General features: G+C 43.0%; 1 protein-coding gene across 4 annotated transcripts in view; it reads right to left on the bottom strand.

Annotated features, from left to right (window-relative positions):
- The window catches only part of Pde7b (phosphodiesterase 7B), a 342,947-nt gene that overhangs the window by 76,461 nt on the left and 246,053 nt on the right, over positions 1–20,433 (bottom strand). For all 4 annotated transcript variants that reach the window (XM_052169419.1, XM_052169420.1, XM_052169421.1 and 1 more), the window contains one exon: positions 14,114–14,197. In XM_052169419.1, coding sequence (XP_052025379.1) covers positions 14,114–14,197 — 84 coding nt within the window. The remainder of the gene's footprint in view (positions 1–14,113; positions 14,198–20,433) is intronic.

Below are 20,433 nucleotides of genomic sequence, written 5' to 3'. Positions count from 1 at the left end.
TCATGATTTTATTATCACTAAATGAAAACGGCTTTAAGAGGTAACGTGTTTTTTTTTTTAAAGATAAAATCACAGAAAAGCGAATACATTGTTTTACATGTGAATAAACTGATGAAAATAATTTATAGTTCTGCTAACTCTGCTGAGGCCCCATCCCAAATCAGACATTCCTAAAGATTATCTGGAAAACCATTTAATTAAATAAGAAGATTCGTTCTATTTTTCCTAAGTTAGGAAAAATTCGTTCTCTAAGTTAGAGTCATCTTGTTTATGTGTGTGGCCTAAGAGGTTATGGATTTACTCAAATTCAAAGCTGAGAATTTAGGAAGTTTTAATCAAATTGTCCTACGAATTTCAATATTAGCCAATTTTTTTTTATCATATTTGTTTTTTACCTTTGTCTCTACTTCTTAAGTTTCAAACTTTGTGTGTGATCATATCATAGTGTTTTATGACACAGCTTCCCATCTTACATAAATATAAAAGAGCGACTTTACAATTCAATCTCAATTTTCTCTTATTATGAGAGGAATACATATTCTGGCAGGGAAAACAGAGAGAAAAAGGCATGTTTTTATAAACATATGTGAGATCTTTTCAAATATCTAATTTTGTATTCAGCCTCTTTTTGCTTAATAGACTATAAACATTTGTGAACCTGCTTCTGTCAGCCCTCCTCATAGGAAATAACCAGCTCCCTCCAGAGACATTGAAAGCAACTGGTGGGAGATGCAGATCTGACTCTAATTTGCCACAGTAGTGATTCTATTTCCTCCTTGGGGAATCAGCTTGTGAGTGTCCTTAATCACCACTACCTCGCCATCCTCCTCCTTATCAAGGGACAGGAGGCCAGTCGATGAGATGACCAGTTTGTCACGTGGCACTTCCTGCCAGGGCAGCAGACTGTTGAGAAACACTATGGAAATGCTATAAACTAAATACTTTCAATGTTTAATTACATGTTTCCATATCAAGTTGGCAGCTTTGATTCAAAGGTATTGATAGAGTTTAATACCCAAAATGAAACAACCTAAATGTATTATAAAATAATTGTAATATCTGAAAACTATTCAAAAGGAGTAATTTTTGTGTAGACGCAATATAGGAGAAATAGTATTTATATGCACTTTGTCTTTGAGCATTAAAATCCGTGAATAAATTTATATTCTGTGGTGGTTTGAATGAAAATGGCCCCATTGGATTCTGGGAAGTGGGACTGTTAGGAGGTGTGGCCTTGCTGGAGTGGGTGTGGCTTTGTTGGAAGAAGTATGTCACTGGGGGCTGGCTTTGAGGTCTCAGATGTTCAAACTAGGCTTGGTGGCTCGCAGTCTCATCCAACTGTCTGTGGATTCAGATGTAGCACTCTCAGCTCCTTCTCCACCATGTCTGCTTGGGCACCACCATGCTTCCCATCACGATGATAATGAACTAAACCTCTGAGCTGGAAGCCAGCTCCAATTTAAATGTTTTCCTTTATAAGAGCTATAATGATCATGGTGTCTCTTCACAGCAATAGAAACCCTAAATAAGACATATTACATTGCGACTAGTACCTGCTGTAGGGGTTTGAATTCTGACTTCCAAGCTGGAAACCATGAGTGAATTATTTGTTCTTAGTAGGCCTTAATTTCTTCATGTTAACTAGCAGTGACTACTTCATAGGGATTTTGTGGGGGTTAAATGAGCCAATTCTCACAAAACACATGAGGCAGTGTGTAGCACCTATTGATGTCAAACATGCTGGCTAACATGATCATTATTATCATTGTTAAGGACTGTACTATGTGTGTACTGTGTTTGAGACACATCAGCAGTTCTCAAAAAGTAACAGTAGATCCTAAGGCAGGTTTAGATTGCCTTATGACAAAATATGCTGGGCTCTACCTGCCACTCAGGTCCCACGGTTTATAGTCAGTGTGACGATTTCTTCTTAGAGCTAGAATGAGAGCACTGAGTGAATTACCAGTTAGGCCCTTTGGAAGATTGAAGTGGGTAGAACTCCAAAGGGAAATAGATGTTTTCCAGGAGAAGTGGCTAGAGAAAGGGGGACTCTGCATAGACTCAAAGTTCAACTTCATTTATGGTGGACGTATTAGAATCAAAACAAGCTGCTGGGCACATTCATTTCATGTATGTCTTTGTTCAGGACAATAAGAGAGACTATAATCTTCCATACATGTGGTCCCATTTGGTAGTTTGAGCATCTTTTCCAAAGCTCACAAAAGAAGTAGATTTAAACCCACGTCTGATGTCACAGCTTCACGGTTGGTTTCTGAGAGAGAAGGAGGCTATGAACCCAGAGCTCTGGGTACCACAGTATGGTTGGGTCGCAAAGGGTTTTCCAATTTCTAGTGCTTGTAGTTGATGTATTTATCAGTGTTCCGGGCACCTATTACTCAGACTTCCTTGCCTAAGTGTGATACAGATCAAACATCCTGTGACAGACACTAAACCTCAACCATCTTCAGTGCTTGTGGCAGAAGTTGTTAGGGGCAGTGGCATAGGCCGCCTTTCCCTCGGGACTTTGCTTCATAATTGCAGTGATTGCCTCCCCTCCCCCAAGGTTACTTAAGAGTAATAAACCACCCTGGAGTCCCACAGCCATTTGATTTGCTGGTTAGGATGAAAACAAGATTTTGTTGATTGCGCTAACCCTGACATCCTAGCTCGGCAACACAAAACACTGTTTAAAACGGGATTCATGTATGTAAGAGAATAAGCCGTGTGCATTTAAAAAACCCCAACCCCCTTTTGACTGTTTTTTGAAAGCTCCAGTTGAACAGACTAGGGCAGAACGTGAAAGAAACGAGTCCCATTGGAGGGGAAAACAAAGCTGTGGAACCCGCCACCATGGCACGTCTCTTAGATCTTCCAAAACGTGAAGAGGAGGGAAGCAATGACAAGAACTTACCCCTCGTTTTGTTTATTTATGAAGTCACAGGAGATAAGCTCTGCCCATTTTGGGTAGGAGCTTGAATTTCCTTTCATTGAAAAAAATAATCCATTTCAGCTCAATGACTCATCAGACAGCTTCAGTCAAAACAAACCCAATGTACTCTTCTGTCCCTTTACATGCCACTGTTTCCAGAAATCCAAAGAGGCCATTATGTAAGAAATACTCCAGGTAGGTTTGAGTTTTGCTCAAGAAGTGGCGCAGTGAAAATTGCCAACTCTGTGCCTGTGCGATGAGCAGGCAAGGCAGGTGTGATGTAAAGTAGCCACTTTTGTATTATGTGGAGTCCCTGACATCACAGGGGGTAAAATCTATCTGAAAGGGAGTGTCTAGGTAGCTTCTCTCTAGGGGACAATTGATTGCTGTAGAAACTCACTCTGTGGGTATATAGTCAATGGTTTTCTAGTGCTTTCCTAAATTATGAACTGAGAGTATCCATTGAATCAATTAAGCACTGATTTTGTGACATGTGTTGTGACAGATGGCTTAGGGGTATCAGAAAGTCCCAACTAGAAGTAACTTTATATGTGTATAGATGTGTGGTGTGTGGGATGTATACTCATAAGTATATGGATGCATGTCCTCATATGTACACGAGGAGGCTACAGAATGACTTCGAGTCTTCTACACTCTTGCTTTTGGCACAGGGTCTCGTGGTTTGCTGTTGTCTGGCTATACTGGCTGGTTAGCGAGCTCTCAGGAGCCATTCCTTCCCCCAGTGACAGAGCATATATATAAATATAGCCATGCCTGGATTTTTATGTGGACTAGGGACATTCAAACTTAGAACCTCATGCTTATAGAGCAAGTGCTACTACCTACTGAGTCATCTCCCCAGCCCCAGTGGAAGCTCTTAAAGAGGCTTCTCATCCGCACGCCTTATGCCCAGCGCTCTTCCAAAGACTCTGTCTCACAAACTCAATTGGCCCCACCTGAGCTCATTATCTCTCCCCAGCTTTTCTTAATGATCTTCTCATCCTCCAGTATTTCACGATGGAGGGCGAGACCACCCCATCCCTGGCACGCCCACTGTTCGCTATCCTCAGGTTGGATTTCCGCTTCTCTACACTCCCTCCCATTTGTGCTGTGGTTTCTTCCACACCATACTCTGCCCTCTGCTGTGGTGGCTCTTCACTCACTGTCTCTCCTACACACAGATGTCAGTCACTCTCAGAGACCCTGTGGTGATCGTGCTCAGCCTTTTCCTGGAGATTCTCTAGCGATCCTCTTGGCGTAATGAATCAAGTTCAAACTCTTCTTCTTGGTATTCCAAGGCACCCTCTTTCTTTCTGGTCAATATGCTTTCTTTGATCATCTGTAGCCTCTGCTCTTACTTAGTGACCTCGGTGTCTGTGAATCAAATCAATCTTATTTGTCGTCATTTCTTAACCAGTTAACCCTCGACCATATGTTCCAGAGCTCAGCACGAGTCCATATTGATTCCCTCTCTTGCTTAGGACACCATATTTTTATGCCAATTATCTTAGAATAAGGTTATTAGGTTACCTATTCATTCGTACATCCCTTCATGTAATGTGTAAGTGACCTTGTGACAGGATGGTTAGCTCTTTGAGCATAAAAGTTATGGCTCAGGCACTTCTCCAGCCTTCTGAAGAACCTATTATATAAAGTTACCTCAGGCCTATGGTTGTTGCTGTGGCCATGAATTCATCCTTCTCAGCATAGAGTAGGTGCTCTGTGTACTAAATGAATGGATGATAACTATGAGGAAATATCCAGCTCCCAGATCCAATTTTTCTATTTTCTTTCACTTAGATAAAAAAGTGAGCTCGGAGCCGGGTGGTGGTGGCACACGCCTTTAATTCCAGCACTTGGGAGGCAGAGGCAGGCTGGGTTTCTGAGTTCGAGGCCATCCTGGTCTACAGAGTGAGTTCCAGGCCAGCCAGGGCTACACAGAGAAACCCTATCTTGAAAAAAAAAAAGTGAGCTCGACAGACCTTGGGCACAAACTCCACAGCCAGTTCCATAAAATCCAGAGGAAGCTCCATTCCCAGTGTTCTAATCCACCCAGGATCATAGGATCAGAGGTGAGGAGGACACAACATCTGTATTGACACTGGAAGTAACTGGGACCAGCAGGACCCAGGCACACAGGAACTTCGCCAGACCCTTGGCACGGGTTCCTTCCAGTCTGTCTGGGCAGGTGCCCTGAGCAGACCTTGGGCACAAACTCCACAGCCAGTACCACAACACCCAGAGGAAGCTTCACTCCCAGGGCCCAGGAACACAGGATCTCACACCAGGATCTCAGGGTCCCAAAGGCAGGTTGACTTCCAGGAGCTCTAATACACTCAGGACCTCAGGATCACAGGATCCTAGAATCATAGGATCACAGAGACATCTTGACTCTGAGGAGTTCTGACACAACCAGGATCACAGGAAAGACAGGCTCCAGTCAGATATAAAGAGGGCAGGTAGCACTAGAGGTAACAAGATGGCGGGAGGCAAGCCTAAGAACACAAGCAACAGAAGACAAGTTTACTTGACATAATCAGAACCCTATTCTCCCACCATAGCAAGTCCTGGCTACACCATCACACCAGAAAAGCAAGAATCAGATGTAAAATCACTTCTCATGATGATGATGATAGAGGATTTTAAGTATGACATAAACAACTCCCTTAAAGAAATACAGGAGAACACAGGTAAACAGCTAGAAGCTCTTAAAGAGGAAACACAAAAATCCCTTAAAGAATTACAGGAAAACACAATCAAGCAGGCAAAGGAAATGAACAAAACCATCCAGGATCTAAAAATGGAACTAGAAATAATAATGAAATCACAAAGGGAGACAATCCTGAAGTTAGAAAACCTAGGAAAGAGATCAGGAGTCATATATGCAAGCATTACAAATAGAATACAAGAGATAGAAGAGAGAATTTCAGGTGCAGAAGATACCATAGAAACATTGACCCAACAGTCAAAGAAAATGCAAAAAGCAAAAATTTCCTAGCCCAAAACATTCAGGAAATCCAGGACACAATGAGAAGACCAAATCTAAGGATAATAGGTATAGAAGAGAGTGAAGATTTACACATTAAAGGGCCAATAAATATCTTCAACAAAATTACAGAAGAAAACTTCCCTAACCTAAAGAAAGAGATGCCCATGAACATACAAGAAGCCTACAGAACTTCAAATAGACTGAACCAGAAAAGAAATTCCTCCCATTACATAATAATCAAAACACCAAATGCACTAAACAAAGAAAGAATATTAAAAGCAGTAAGGGAAAAGGGTCAAGTAACATAAAGGCAGACCTAACAGACTTCTCACTAGAGACCATGAAAGCAAGAAGATCCTGGGCGGATGTCATACAGACCCTCAGAGAACACAAATGCCAACCCAGACTGCTATATCCAGCAAAACTCTCAATTACCATAGACAGAGAAAACAAGATATTCCATGACAAAACCAAATTTACCAATATCTTTCCACAAATCCTCCCTACAAAGGATAATAGATGGAAAACATCAACACAAGGTAGGAAACTAAAGCAAGAGAGTAATCTTTCAACAAACCCACACAAACATAATTCCACCTCTAACAATAAAAATAACACGAAATAACAATCACTTTTCCTTAATATCTTTTAATATGAAAATTAATATTACCAACATATCCCAGTTGATTGAAATTAGCTATTTGTTGGCTGTTATCCAGTAGTCTCTCTAATTTGGTAATTGAAGAAATAGGTCCAATATTGTACAATCCATACACACTTTCTGCTTATTCCTACATGACAGTGTCTTGCTGTGTACCACACAATGGTCTTGTAATCATGTTTCTCTTATCTCAGCCTCTCTATTATTAGGATTGTTTATTTGATGTTTTTACACTATATTACAGTTTTCAGAACAGCTTACATATTTCAAAATTATTAAACAGCCAAAAGAAATGTAGACAATTAATTTGGGATGTGGCTTATAAGAGAACAATAAAGAGTGAGACTGAATTTTTTGCTTGATATTCATAATTATTGTATCAATTTTGAAGAAGAGGACCTTATAAGTTATTCTTTTTCTGAGATGAATGCTTTTTAAAATCATCACAGCCAATGAACCAGAGTCTTACCCTCACCTAATGTCTGTGCCATCCTCCAAGCAGAACCACTTTTCACTGAAACAGTTGATGAATGACTTCATGGACAGACCATCTTAATACACACACCATTTCTTAAATGAATGTAACCTATTCCCTGTGGGCTGAGAATGATGATGATAATCACTCAAGTCAAATAGCTTTGAACATAGCAGGAAATCTGTATCCAAATAATGTGCCTACAATTCATTCCTTGGTGCAGCAGAACTGTCAACTCTTAGCTTAGCTACCATGGAGGTAAAATCCATTGGTGATGTGAGGGACATTGAAGTACGGCCTTATTCCAATGAACTCCAATGTCCAAAAATTATTATTTTGAGTTTGTACTACAGTGAGAGCCAAGATCTTAAGCTCTACTAGAAACAAAGTAAGCAAACAAAAAGACTTTATCTTTTTATGTTCATTTAATAACATGTCCATCATTTTTATGATATATATATATATATATATATATATATATATACTGTGCTGAATATAATAAAAAGAAGTTTTAGTCAATTTACCATGCCTGTATATAATTACCTATACTAATTTTAGTAGTTGCATGGAAGTCTATTATGTGAAAATATAATGATTTATTATTTGTGAGCTATTAGCAAGTTTTTGCTGTTATAAAAGTAATAGGACTATTACACGTGTACACCTTTAGTGTACTTGTTGAATTTATAACATATGTGAGATCAAAGGGAAGATATAATAAATATGTTAGTTATAAGATTGAATATCAACTTAAAAAAAGAGTGAAAAATAAACTGTAAAGATTTATGGAAGGGAGAGCAGGAAGGGGGATAAATTTGAAATGTAAACAAAATGATTAATAAATTTAAAAAGAAGGGAAGTGAACTCGTTTAATGAAGTCGACAGGCTGGGCTAGCAAGAGGCGATGGTGCCTTCGGTCCTAGCTTAAGAAGGTGAAAGCCATTTGGTTTTGAAGACGGCTTTTCTCTGACAGCTAGGTATCTGGAATGACTTTTCCTGACGTCTCTGCTCCAATCTCACTTGAACAAGGACTTCCAATAACACTTCAATTTAGTCAAGTTTACCTGTGGCAACTTTTCCTGGCATTATGTCTTGGGGCACTTTTTATAATGTCAATAAAGGTTAGCGCTCAGCACGCAGCTCCTCTTTAATTCTGTCTAACCAAAGAGAGTTCCTGCTCTTTGGTTAACCCTCAGCTCTTCTTGATGTCCCAAGACAAGAGTTCTTCATACTAGTCTGTCACACTTCAGAATCACATACAATACATATGCGCCTTATCCTTTATCTACTTATTATTACATGCACACACATTACATGGGTATCGTAGATGCCAACATCTATTTGTAGATGTCTCTGCAAATTGCTCAGGGGTAGTACTTATGTCTCATTCATCTTTGCACCCTGGCACGCTGCCTACCATAGGAGGTGTCCCATCAGTGTCCATTAATGGAACTGTGATGGGTAAGGAATGAGACATTCGCGGCCCTGTCGGCTCTGGTTTCCACCACGAAGTGGCACTTTGGTGGCTAACCATTCTCCTGGTCTGGCACTTCCGCAGCTGAAGGGCTGGAGAGTGTGTGGCCAGAAGCCCCGAGTGCCCAGCCCGGAGTACCAGCCAGCTGAGCCAGGAAGAAGCACAGCCACAACCAGAACCCCGCCTTTCTTCTGGAGGAAAGTCAATATTGACCTTTGAAATTGTGGGGTGTTAGCCTGGCTCTTCCAAGAGTGAGAAGCCTCAAGGAGCCCCCAGCTCAGCCCTCCCTTCTCTGCTGGGGAAGCAGCGAGCAGGAGCCGGGTGAGACGGCTTTCAGTATGACATTTTAGTTTGGGGGACTTTACATGGGGGTGGCTCTCCGAGGGGACATGAAAGGGTACAAGATTTCTGCAACGCTGTGAACATCTGCTGGGAATTCTTTCTTAGACAACCGGCTTTGCAAAAACTCAAACGGCCTTTCTGTCTTTACAAGGGCTGGTGAGGATACCACTTAAGACCAGATGGTTTCTAACATGGTTGGTGGCCTTTGCCAAACAGTCTTTCAGTAGGTGAACGAAAGAGTGGTTACAGGGTGTTAGACAGCAGGCTTTGTAAAAAAGCATTTGAACATCTGGGTGCTTTTAAAATAACATAGTTAGTATATACATATGTGTATTCTGACTCTCCTTTGGAATTGATAAAGCATCTACTTTTGTAACTCTACTAAAATGCCTTCATGACTGTCCAGCTCAAATGGGCCCAGCCTACAGAAGCAAATCCACAGGAAGAGAATTTAAGATCAAGATTAGCAAATTAACGGGTGGGAAAAGCCAAACAACTAATTAACCTACTGCCGCTAAGGCTGGGCTGGTTTGGAGCACCGGGCTGTCTGGTGGCTGAACCGTGTGCTCCCTCCGAAGGCTGCTGCAGAAGCAGAAGCAGAAGCACTGAGTTCCCTCCCTCATGTTTCCCAGTCCCAGGGAGTGCTTTGTTTTGTGTGTCCCTTTCTCTCTGCTGAGCGGGTGTGGAAATCACATTGTGTTGTTCTGAGACGGTTGCCACGGGAACATCTCAACCTAGTCATTACCCGCTCAGGGTACTGATTATATTAAATCAGGAGACCGAGCTGCTGTTGCAGCAGCCAGGAGCTGCCTCCTCTTCCAAGACTGTGATTCCTCTGCCACTGTCCCCTCTGGGTTGGTGTCTTAGAACACACATTTTCTCAACACTGTCTCTCCTGGTTTTCCTTCAACAGAGTTGGTAAATGGAATCCATCCACAGGAAGTCGGCTTTGGATAATAGAGCTGTTATATTTCCTCTGTCCGGCCTTCCTACGGTTCTTTGTTTTAGCTCTTCCCTGGGCATAAAAACAATTCTCTCTCTCTTTCTTTCTCTCTCTCCTCTTCTGCATGCTTAGGTGTAAAGAGAGCTCTTCTTTAAAGATCCATGTTCTCCTTGTCCCACACAACGGTGCTAGAGACCCTGTTTCCTGCTACTTTCCAAGAGAAAGTTCTAGAAACTCATACAGCTGTTTCTCCTCTACTTGTCGACACGGAAACAAGAAAATAAAGAATACTTTGTTCCAAGTATGTCTACTGATCTGTATGATCTCTGATGAGGAAGAGTTTGAGATCCTTATTCCAGGAATATCATACTCTATTGTTGTTGTTATTATTATTACTGATGATGATGATGATGATGATGATGATGATGATGGGGAAGATGTATGTTCAAGTGATACAAGATGATGATTTGAATTGAATCTAGATTGTAGAATGGCTACCTCAGACCAGTTCACATTTGCGTTGCAGACTGATTTGTCTGTGTTGTGAATACTTTAAATCTATCCTCTCAGCAATTCTCCTGTACATAATACATTTGATTTTGAAAGATTTGTTTTATTTTTAATAACATGGATGTGTGTGTACCTATGTGTTTAAGAGTATGTGATCACAAGGGTGGGTGCTTTTGGAATCCAGAGAGTGATGTTGAATCCCCTGGAGTCGGAGTTAAAAGCAGTTGGGGCTGTCTGGCCCTCTGTAAGAGCAGAGTGTGCTAACCACTGCGCCACCTCTTCAGCCCTTAAACCTGTTCTTACATGTCATGTTTGAGTGGCACTGTGCTGAGTACTCTTGTGGGCAAATGCTTACAAATGACTGGTCTGTAATTTATTGTTAAGACCAGGACAAACTAGAAAGAAAGATGCTATAATTACTAAGGATGTTCAGACCCCCCCCCCCAAAAAAAATCAAATTATAACCATGAAAGACTAATCAGGTACATAATCACCTTATTATATAGTCAACAGGACTGTGGGCAAGAAAAGGCTGTGCTCTCCTCCCTGTGCATGGAAAGGGATTTTTTTTCCCTAGAAGAATGTGTGCATAAGATCTAAAAGGGAGGGTAGTTTTATATTGGTGCTTCTTTATGTGTGAATTTAGTCACTGTTAAGTCCATTCTTGAAAGTAAAAGATGGTTCTAGAAAGTGGAAGGAAAATGACAGTGACAAAGGCAAGCATCCGGGACTGAATGTGCCTGTCGAGATGTCACACAGCCCTTCTAAATCTGCTTAGAAGCCCCTTCTGCAGGCGTTGGTAGCTTTTCCCTACGTGGGCTCAACAACAGGTAAGTTTGGCTTTGTGGGTCATGTGACTTTGTTGTAAGTACCCTACCCATGTGGTAGCCCGAGATGGCCTATCAGAAAATGGCCAGGGCAGTGGATCAGCAAGAGTGTATGTACGAAAACAGACATACGGGGGGCACATGCGGTGTGTATGGACTCTCACTTATGACCTCTGTCACAGTGTTCCGGTGTAATATCCACAAATGCAATCTTGACAGAAGACAACTTGTAGGTGTTGACTCTGATGTCTCCTGTCTCGTACGGCAGGCTGGCCTTACGACTGCTGAATAATGTGTAAATGCAATGGGCCTTCCTAGTCAATACACTTTTTATTCTTTGCTTACGCATAGGCTAGAGGTTTAAAGCCAGTGGTACAGGAGGTAGTAAAAGGGCAACAGCCAGGAGCATTGTGGGTAGGGCACAGCAGTTGTGTGAGATCCGCTAAGTGCTTTAGCAGGAAGGCTGCAGAAACACAGAACCGGGAATGGGGGGTTTGTTCGTTTCTCCTAGATTGAATTAGTTTTTAAGCTTAAATTTATAAATGATTTACTTTTTGAGGCTTATATCAGATTCTATCTGGGGAGAGAAAGCAAAACTACAGTCATGTGAGGAGAATGGTTGTGGGTGTGCATTTGTCCTTGAATGAGAGGGACACAAGTTAACTATGTGGTTACGGAGTAGCTGCTAACTATAAAGAGTTACTGAGTTTAGGACATTTGTAGTTTACTTAGGGACAAACCTTATGCATCTAAGCAAACTGAGCCAGCTTACAAAACCACATGCTGTCTCAGTATGTTATATAAAAAGAAAAGATTGAAAGAATTATCCAGAAGAATCCTGTGGAGAATGGAAAGGGAATTTCAGGCCAATATTTTTACTGGATAAGTGAATAGCTTTGAGTCACAGGTAGAAAATGGAGGTGGAGATCAGACAGAGCCTGAAGAGACCTGAGAAACCAGGGCAGGGCCCAGGCATCAGGGGGCTCCTTAAGGGACCGTCTGCAGAGGGTGGGACAGTCGTAGCCATCTGCAGCTGAGTATTCAGATAAATAGGACCAGTTCATAGAAATGACCGCTACATGCAATCTATATACATAATTACAGATTTTTTTCAGATTAAAAGGCAAAGCAAATGAGTTTTTAAAAATTCAGCTGATGTTCACATGCAGATACCTATGACATAGACAACTAACTAGTCTATGTTCTGCTACAAAGACCACCACAATTAGCATAATGCTTGGGTTCAACATTGGGCTGAATTAAGAGTCACTTAGAACCTTGACCATATAAAGACCTATTTCCAAGTTTCCTCATTTGTTCATGGATTATAATTGAAATCATGAAATAGCATCTTATCTATTATTGAGAAGAGGCTTTTGGGTAATTTTCTCCCTGTGACTCTGTTGGAGAGCTCTGGTGTAGGCGAACAATGCCCTGCTTTGTGAAACCTTGTGCTAGTGACCCAGACATTTATACAGTCAGGAGATTGCCAGTGGTGTGGCTTCCATGGGGAACTAGAACAGCATGCTTGGGTTGTAAGGAGAGGTCAGAGGTAGCACGGGATCTCCCACAGGCTGCATTCAATGTTACATTGGTCTAGAGGTGGCACAGTGCTGAGGTTTAAAAAGTGGTCTTAGCAGTATTAGTGGTTATTTGCTTCTAGTTTTAAATGTTATTCTGCATCTGCATCCTTGGAAGAGCTGGGAAGGAGACACAGAACACTGGCAGGAGAAACACAAACTGGCCTTGCAAGGATCTAAGGATCAAGAAATAGCAAAGTCTAGATTTTCCTAGTCATTTCCAGGGGTCGAGGCAAATCAAATTACCTCCCGTGTGGTGCTTGCTGATGTCAAAGGAACCTAATACTCTGTTGGATACCATCCAGCACTTTGAAATTTATAGACCAGAAGTGATATGAGAACTGAACAGCAGAAACCTTGGGGCAAGTTGTGAAATGTATTATTGGTGCCTCCTTCCATCCACCACAAGTCCAAGGGGAAGGGTCACCATGATAGAAGATAGGAAATCTGGAGAAATGACTGGTCACTGGCTTGGGTTTCCTCAGGAATGTAAGATCAAGCAGCAACAGAGGGAGAAATGGGGTGGGGGGGGGCTGCTTCCGGCTTCACCACAGAGGAGGAGGCTGCCGAGAGATGGGAGGGTTCCCCTTTAATGAAGGGTCACCAGGGAGTTTAGGATAGACCCCAGGGTTTGCAGGAGACTGAGAAGAGAGTTAGCAATGGGGCTGTCTGAGGGCAGCTGTCTGTGCGTTTATCTGTCAAGTTTTAAAAATTAAATAGCACCTCCTCTCGCTCAGCCCTGGCTGGAGAGGTTGTGCTAGGGGACAAAAGGAGCTTCTTGTTTAAAGGTCACAAAACAGAGTTGTGAAAGGCTGTGCTTTCCTTCCCTTTCCCTTCCTTTCCCTTCCCTTCCCGTCTTTCTTCCCTCCCTACCTCCCTCCCTCCTCTTTCTCTCTTTCTCAGTCTCTCTTTCTCTCCTCTCTTTCTCACTCTTTCTTCTTTCTTTCTCTTCTCTCTCTTTTCTTCCTTCCTCCCTCCCTCCCCCACTCTTTCTTTCTTTCTTTCTTTCTTTCTTTCTTTCTTTCTTTCTTTCTTTCTTTCTTTCTTTCTGACAGGGTCACTCCACAGATCTTGCTGTCTTAAAACTTACTATATAAATCAGGCTGGCCTCGAATTAACCGATCCTTCTGTCTCTGTCTACCTAGACAGGCCTGCCTCACCATTCCCACCAGACTTAGAACTTGTTTTCAGAGTTAATGTGAGAGACTAGAGTTACTTCCTGCATGAGGAGCTTGAGAGAACACATTTTTTAAGTTCCAGTTGTGGGGACAGAAGTAGAGGAAGGAGGGCTGACCTTGCAAAATTTTGAAGTCCATAGGGAAATGAGATTTTTCGCCCCCCCAAAAAATATTTGTTCCCTTCCAGGTGCATGTGGTTACTCACTGTTAAGTAGCCGAAAGTCAATGAACGGGTAGGAGCCGCGGCGTTCGGCAGGAGCCCCCGTCTGACCCCTTAGTCGTACATCTCCTAGAAAACAAAACCCAAACACACGTTTGAAGATGGTGCCAAGTATATTCACATTTTCTCAGCAAATCCTCTTAACCAGTTACGTCAGTGGAACCAACACAGGATGTTAGGGGAAAACCTGAAGAGAGTGCTAGGTGGGAACTGGTGCTTAAATAGTGCCTAGTGTAAACGAATCTGCCGAGACCGAATTGACCACCACTCTTGGATTTACCTGCAGAAGATGTGGTTCATTTACACAATGGAACACCACTCAGCTACTAAAAACAAGGGTATCATGAATTTTGCAGGCAAATGGATGGAACTAGAAAATATCCTCCTGAGTGAGGAAACCCAGACCCCAAAGGACATGCACGGTATGTATTCATTGATAAAAAGTACAGAATCCACATGATACACTCCACAGACCCAAAGAAGTTAAACAAGAAAGAAATCCCAAGCAAGGATGCTTGAATCACACTTAGAAGGGAAAACGAAATAGTCATGGGAGGCGGAGGGAGGGAGGGAGCTGGGTGGGAGAGGGGAGGCGGATGGGGAGGCAGGATCAGATGTGGGGAGAGACAGGAGAGAGGTTCAGAGGGCCAGGAGAATGAATGGAAATCTGCAGCTCCCGGGGATGGGGTAGGGTGGGGATGAAGGAGGCTCCCAGGAGTTAATGCGGGGACCTTAGTGGTGACTCCCAATATTGGGGACATGAGACCTGAGACGTGAAGAGGCCACCTCCTGTAGCCAGGCAGGACGCCCAGTGGAGGGGTAAGGATACCAACGCCCCCCCCCCCCACAAAAACATTCAACCCAAAGTTTGTTCCATCTAAAAGAAATACAGGAATAAAGATGGAGTAGAGACTGAAGGAATGGCGGCCCATTGAGCAGCCCAACCTGACACCCATCTCATGGGCAAACACCAATCCCCGACACTATTAATGATACTCTGTTTGTGTCTGCAGACAGGAGCCAAGTATAACTGTCCTTGAGAGGTCCTACCCAGAAGCTGAAACAGATGCCAACATAGTCAAACATTGGACAGAGTTTGGGGACTCTTATGGGAGAGCTGGGAGGAAGAATTGAAGGTCCTGATGGGGAGGGGAACCCCACAGGAGGATCAACAGAGTCAACTAACTTTGGAATCCTGGGAGCTCCTAGATACTGAGCCACCAACCAAAGAGCACACAGGGGCTGGAAATCGGTCCCCAGCACATATGTAGCAGACTTGTGGCGTAGTCTCCATGGCTGCCTAGTCTGGCCTCAGTGAGAGAGGTTGTGCCTAATGTGGCAGAGACTTGATGCACTATGGTAAGGGAGATGCCCAGGGGTCTCACCCTCTCAGAGGGGAAGAAGGGGAAGGAAGGGGAAGGAGGGAGGTATTCTGTGAGGGGCTGTGAGAGGGGGAGCAGTGTTTGGGATGTAAATAAACAAGTAAATAATGATAAATAAAAATCTCAATGGTCTATGACGTTTCCACCCTCATTTTGCACTCCCTGGGGCTATGGAGATGGAACAGCAGGTGTTGGGAGTATGGGTGGTGATCTGGGCGTGTGGTTCCTCCCTCAGCAGATGTAACAGCCCAGAGGGTTGTTTTCTGATGGTGTCCACCGTCTCCACTCCTAGGCTGTGCTCCTAGTGAACATTAAACCCTGTCAGCAGAGTTCCAGCTATTTCAGACTCCCAGCTAATTCTTGTTCTCATGATAGCCTGTTGTGCTTCCAATACGTATCCCTTCGAGGCTCCTTCCAGCGGCTGCGCCATTCCTTCACGCCCCTCTTTGGTGTGTATGTCTGCCCTCCCCACCCAGAGAGGAGAACACGTAGAGATCCAGTGGGCTTGAGAGTAGAGCAGGCCTTGGAGAGGCCTAGTTTGAACTTTGGCTTCTTGTTGTTATCTGGGGAAGCGTATTTCTCTCTCCTTCAGGTGTCTTATCAAATGAAAAGGACTTGTTTCAAAGTGCCTGGCTCTGAACGTCAGAAGTACCACTGGCCACTGGGCAGTGGCTCTTGGCCAAATTCCTGCAAAGCAAGGGCCATGTGCTTTGTGTGGCCTGCATCTTCATTGTGCTTCGCGTACTCTCTGGTACTTGGTAGACACTCAGCGATGGCTCCACCAATTATTGCCTTTCATGTTGACCCCAAGGAGATGCAGAAATCCGTGAGCTAGTATGTGTGTATGGAAGAACTGTGCCAGGGAAAGTTGTAGAAGCATCAGTTCCAGGAACAATGGGATTCCTCCTGTCAGCCATTTTTCCCTAGACCTACTGCAAGGGGCCTCAACCCGGGAGCAGAGAGGAGAGGCAGTCCTCCTTACTCTCTAATCTTTGGGGTTAGCCAGACCTGAGGGAGGGTTCAATCCACTGCAACCTCTGCCACTGACTAAGTGAAGGTTTCTCTTCCAGACCAGGCCTGGCCTTGTAAGTGTAAGCGGGAGCACTTAGAACCGTGTCTACATTAGTGCCCGAGGTGTAATCTGATATTCACTGTGCTGCTTCTGGAGTGGGAAGTGCTTACAGTTTAGGGACTAAAGACTAAAAAGAGATAAGTTAATTTTTAAACCAGGAAAAGGAAAGTTAAGAGGACAAACGAGGAGATGAAAAGTTAACTTAAAAATGTGAGCGTTATCTGCCGAGGGCAGTGGTGCATGCTGGGCCGTCCCGGTATGCAGGAGTCTGGAACAAGGAGGGTCATGACTTACAAACTAGCCTGGGCTATGTAGCATAGCAATGTCCCTGTGATAGAACACACAAATGTACACGCGCGTGCGCGCGCGCACACACACACACACACACACACACAGCAAGAGAGAGCGAGGGGAGGGAGAGCTGAACAAAAGCCACTCAGCCACTCACAAGTAAAAGGTTTCTTCCTCCTTGTATTACCTTGAACACCTACATATGTAACACTTCTGGTTTCACAAAGCATTTTCAAAAACTACTGCAGTGGATTCACTGGCATGTGATTTTCACTGGATGTTTGCCGTAGCCTGGTGAGGAGAAACCCTATTTATGTTCTTTATTTCAGAATGAAAAATACCGTGTCTCTGTGTCTCTGGGAAGAAAGGCTGAGAGACCACTCACTACCTCTTACACTGGATCCTCAGCAAAGGGCTCAGGCCCCTAACATGCTCCGGAGCAATGCACTGGCTTCCTCGAGGTCACAGGGCTTTCCTCTTGCAATGGGCAGAGCTAATGTCAGGTCTGGGTTCTTAGATTTCACATGTACGGCTTTCTCCTCAACGCCACACCTAACAGTTTATAGAGTTGGCTTTCAAAATGAAACAAAAAAGGGAATGTCAGACCCCCACACTATGGACTTTGGACTTGTAGTAGTCACTGGGGAAAATATAGCACATGCATCACAAACTCCTCCAGTGCTAATGTAAATGAATTTATTATAGCTTACGATTATGCATGACTGACATGTGCTTTAAAAATCTAGATCACAACCAATCAAAATGCAGAGAACAGATGACCACGTGATGACAAACCCAACTGATACATGTACACCACAGCTCCTGCACCTAGCAGGGTTTACGGATCATGTCAGAAGAAGCGGCGAAAGATTATAAAACCTAGAAGAGTTTGCCATGAGATCTCATCTCTTAGAAATGTCAGAGAAGCCACGCCCAGGAAGTCTCACCCTCCAAACATGGCTGCCTAAACAAGCTCTGGACAAGGATGAAACCAATAGACATGCCAACATGGAAGGGAGACATCTTACTAGGTCTCAAAGACTAGACAAAGAGCTACATACATCTAAGGAACCCTGAGAGCAGAAGAAATAGCGTTCCCCAGGGAGAAGCCCCTGGAATGGTTTTCCAATACCAAGAAATAAACCCTGAGATTATACATACAAGGAATATTGTGTGGACCAAGCAGGTTGTATCTCCTTATTTAGGAGAGAGAGTGTGTGTGTGTGTGTGTGTTTGTATGTGTGTGTTTGTGTGTGTGTGTGTGTATATGTGTGTAAAATGATACTTAACCATGAACCAAGGCCACAAACATAAAATAGAACAAGGCAAGGTGCATGTGAAGAGTTGGAGGGAAGAAATGATATAATTATATTTTAATCTCAAAAAATTAAAAATTTATTCATGGTAGGTGTGCTGGCTAGTCTTATGTAAACTTGACACACAAACTATTGTTCCTCTGGGGTCCCCTCTAGGGGGGACCTCAATTGAGAAAATGCTTCCTTAAGTTCCAGCTGTAAGACATTTTCTTAATTGGTGATTGTGGGGGAAAGGCTCAGCCCATTGTGGTCCCGGATTCAACAAGAAAGCAGGCTGAGCAAGCCACGAGGAGCAAGCCAGGGAGCAGCACCCCTCCGTGATCTTTCTCATCAGCTTCTGCCTCCAGGTTTCCAGCCCTGTTTGAGCTTCTGTCCTGACTTCCTTCAGTGATGAACAGCAATGTGTAAGTGTAAAGCAAATTAACCCTTTCCTCCCCACCGTGTTGTTTGGTTATGGTGTTTTATCACAGCACTAGTAACCCCAACTAAGACAATAGGTGAGACTGTAGGTGGTCCTACGAAGCTGTCTGGGTCTGTAGCTTTAGCTGACCTTCTGTCCTGCCTTGGACTTTTCTCGGAGACTTGTTATTTGAATTGAGTTCTCTCTCAGTATCTTCTTTCAGTAGTCAAGAAATCGATTTTGAATTTGTAGGTATGAGGGTACCTACCGTTCTCTCAGAAAATAACCTGTGTGATATTGATGTTGGTTTTAAAACCTTGCCCAGGCTCCGTTTCTGCTGCCCATCTAAGAATGAGACGCACAGGAGTCCCTTACATGGAAGACTTTAGATTTAAGGAAACTGGAGAGGGCACAACGTAGCAGAAGAGGCAGAGAGAGAGCACACCAGTAAGGATTCCCTTACTGACAGGACCAGTATTTTGTCATAATGAAAACCATTAGATAAGTCTATAATTTCTTTGAAGTCCTTTTTTAATAATATTTAATTTACACAGTTACAGCAACTTTTCCCCTTTGCAAGATTTATGGTGAGGACATTGTGATATGTGAAAATAATATTTTCAGTGACTATTTTATTCACTGTTATTCTTACTATTGTTATTATAACTATTCACTAACGATATTATTAATAACTTATTATATTATTATTCTTCACTGACATTGATTGTGTTAAGAATTTATATGCATTTATCGTTATCAGTTTAACAACTTGAAGTAGGTATTATTATTATTGTCAATAGAACATTTTGTGGTAGAGGAGATGAAAGCCAATGGAAATTTGATGTGCCCACACTCAAACAGGTTATTAAGAATTTGGGCTTAAACCCAGAGCTGCTCTAACCCCATATTCTTGATCTCTTTCTCATATTGTCTGCATTGAGAACTGTACAAACTGTTGAAGACTGGCTTTTTCTTGTCTGATGTATGCTCTGATTTCTATATGACGATAAATCAGATACAGGGTTAGTATAATCCCTGCAGACTGAATATTGGTGAATCTATCACCCGGACAAATCCAGGATTAAGTCAAATAGATGTTTATTCAAAGAGCATTTCATCAAGAATGTCTATAGGAATAAGATATTGACCCCCGTTCTGTAGCAACAGGGTATCTGTTCCTTTCAAATCTGGAATGGAAAACTATTACCAGAAATGTTATTTACCAGAATTCATGGGATTTGTAACTAACTTATCTAAATTCTCGGTTGACCAGACTTTTCATGATAAATCCCCCAACTTAGGGGAAAAGGGTCAATAGCAAACCAGTTGCTAGTGAAGACACCTAAATAATAATAATAAATAATAATAATAATAACCTATAGACTCCAAGTAATGGGAGATACGAAGCTTGAACTGGCCATCTTCTGCGACCAGGAAAGGCTCCCAGTAGAGAGACTGGGACACCAACCCAGCCACAAAAACTTCCACCTACAATTTGTCCTGCCTTCAAGATGGGCTGGGGTAAAGGTGGCACAGAACTTGTGGGAGTGGCCAATCAACGACTGGTACAACTGGAGACCCATACCATGAGAGGGAAACCACGTCTGGCACTGTCTGGAGGGCCAGGAACCAGAGGCTGGGTAACCCAGGGACCTAGGATAGAACCACACATGACAGGGAAAGAGGTAACGAAATGATTTCTACTGATGCTCGGCTACACATGTAGATGGGAGTCTAGACAGTCATCACCACAGGCTTCACCCAGCAGCTGAGAGGAGCGATGCCAAGGCCCACAGCCAGACATTAGGCAGAGCTCAGGGAATCCTGGGAAAGTGGGGCAGGGA

This window comes from Apodemus sylvaticus, chromosome 23 (genome assembly GCF_947179515.1).
Source record: "Apodemus sylvaticus chromosome 23, mApoSyl1.1, whole genome shotgun sequence".
NCBI lineage: Eukaryota > Metazoa > Chordata > Mammalia > Rodentia > Muridae > Apodemus > Apodemus sylvaticus.
Note: the sequence above shows the minus strand (reverse complement) of the source record. Positions and strands in the feature narration are given on the sequence as shown.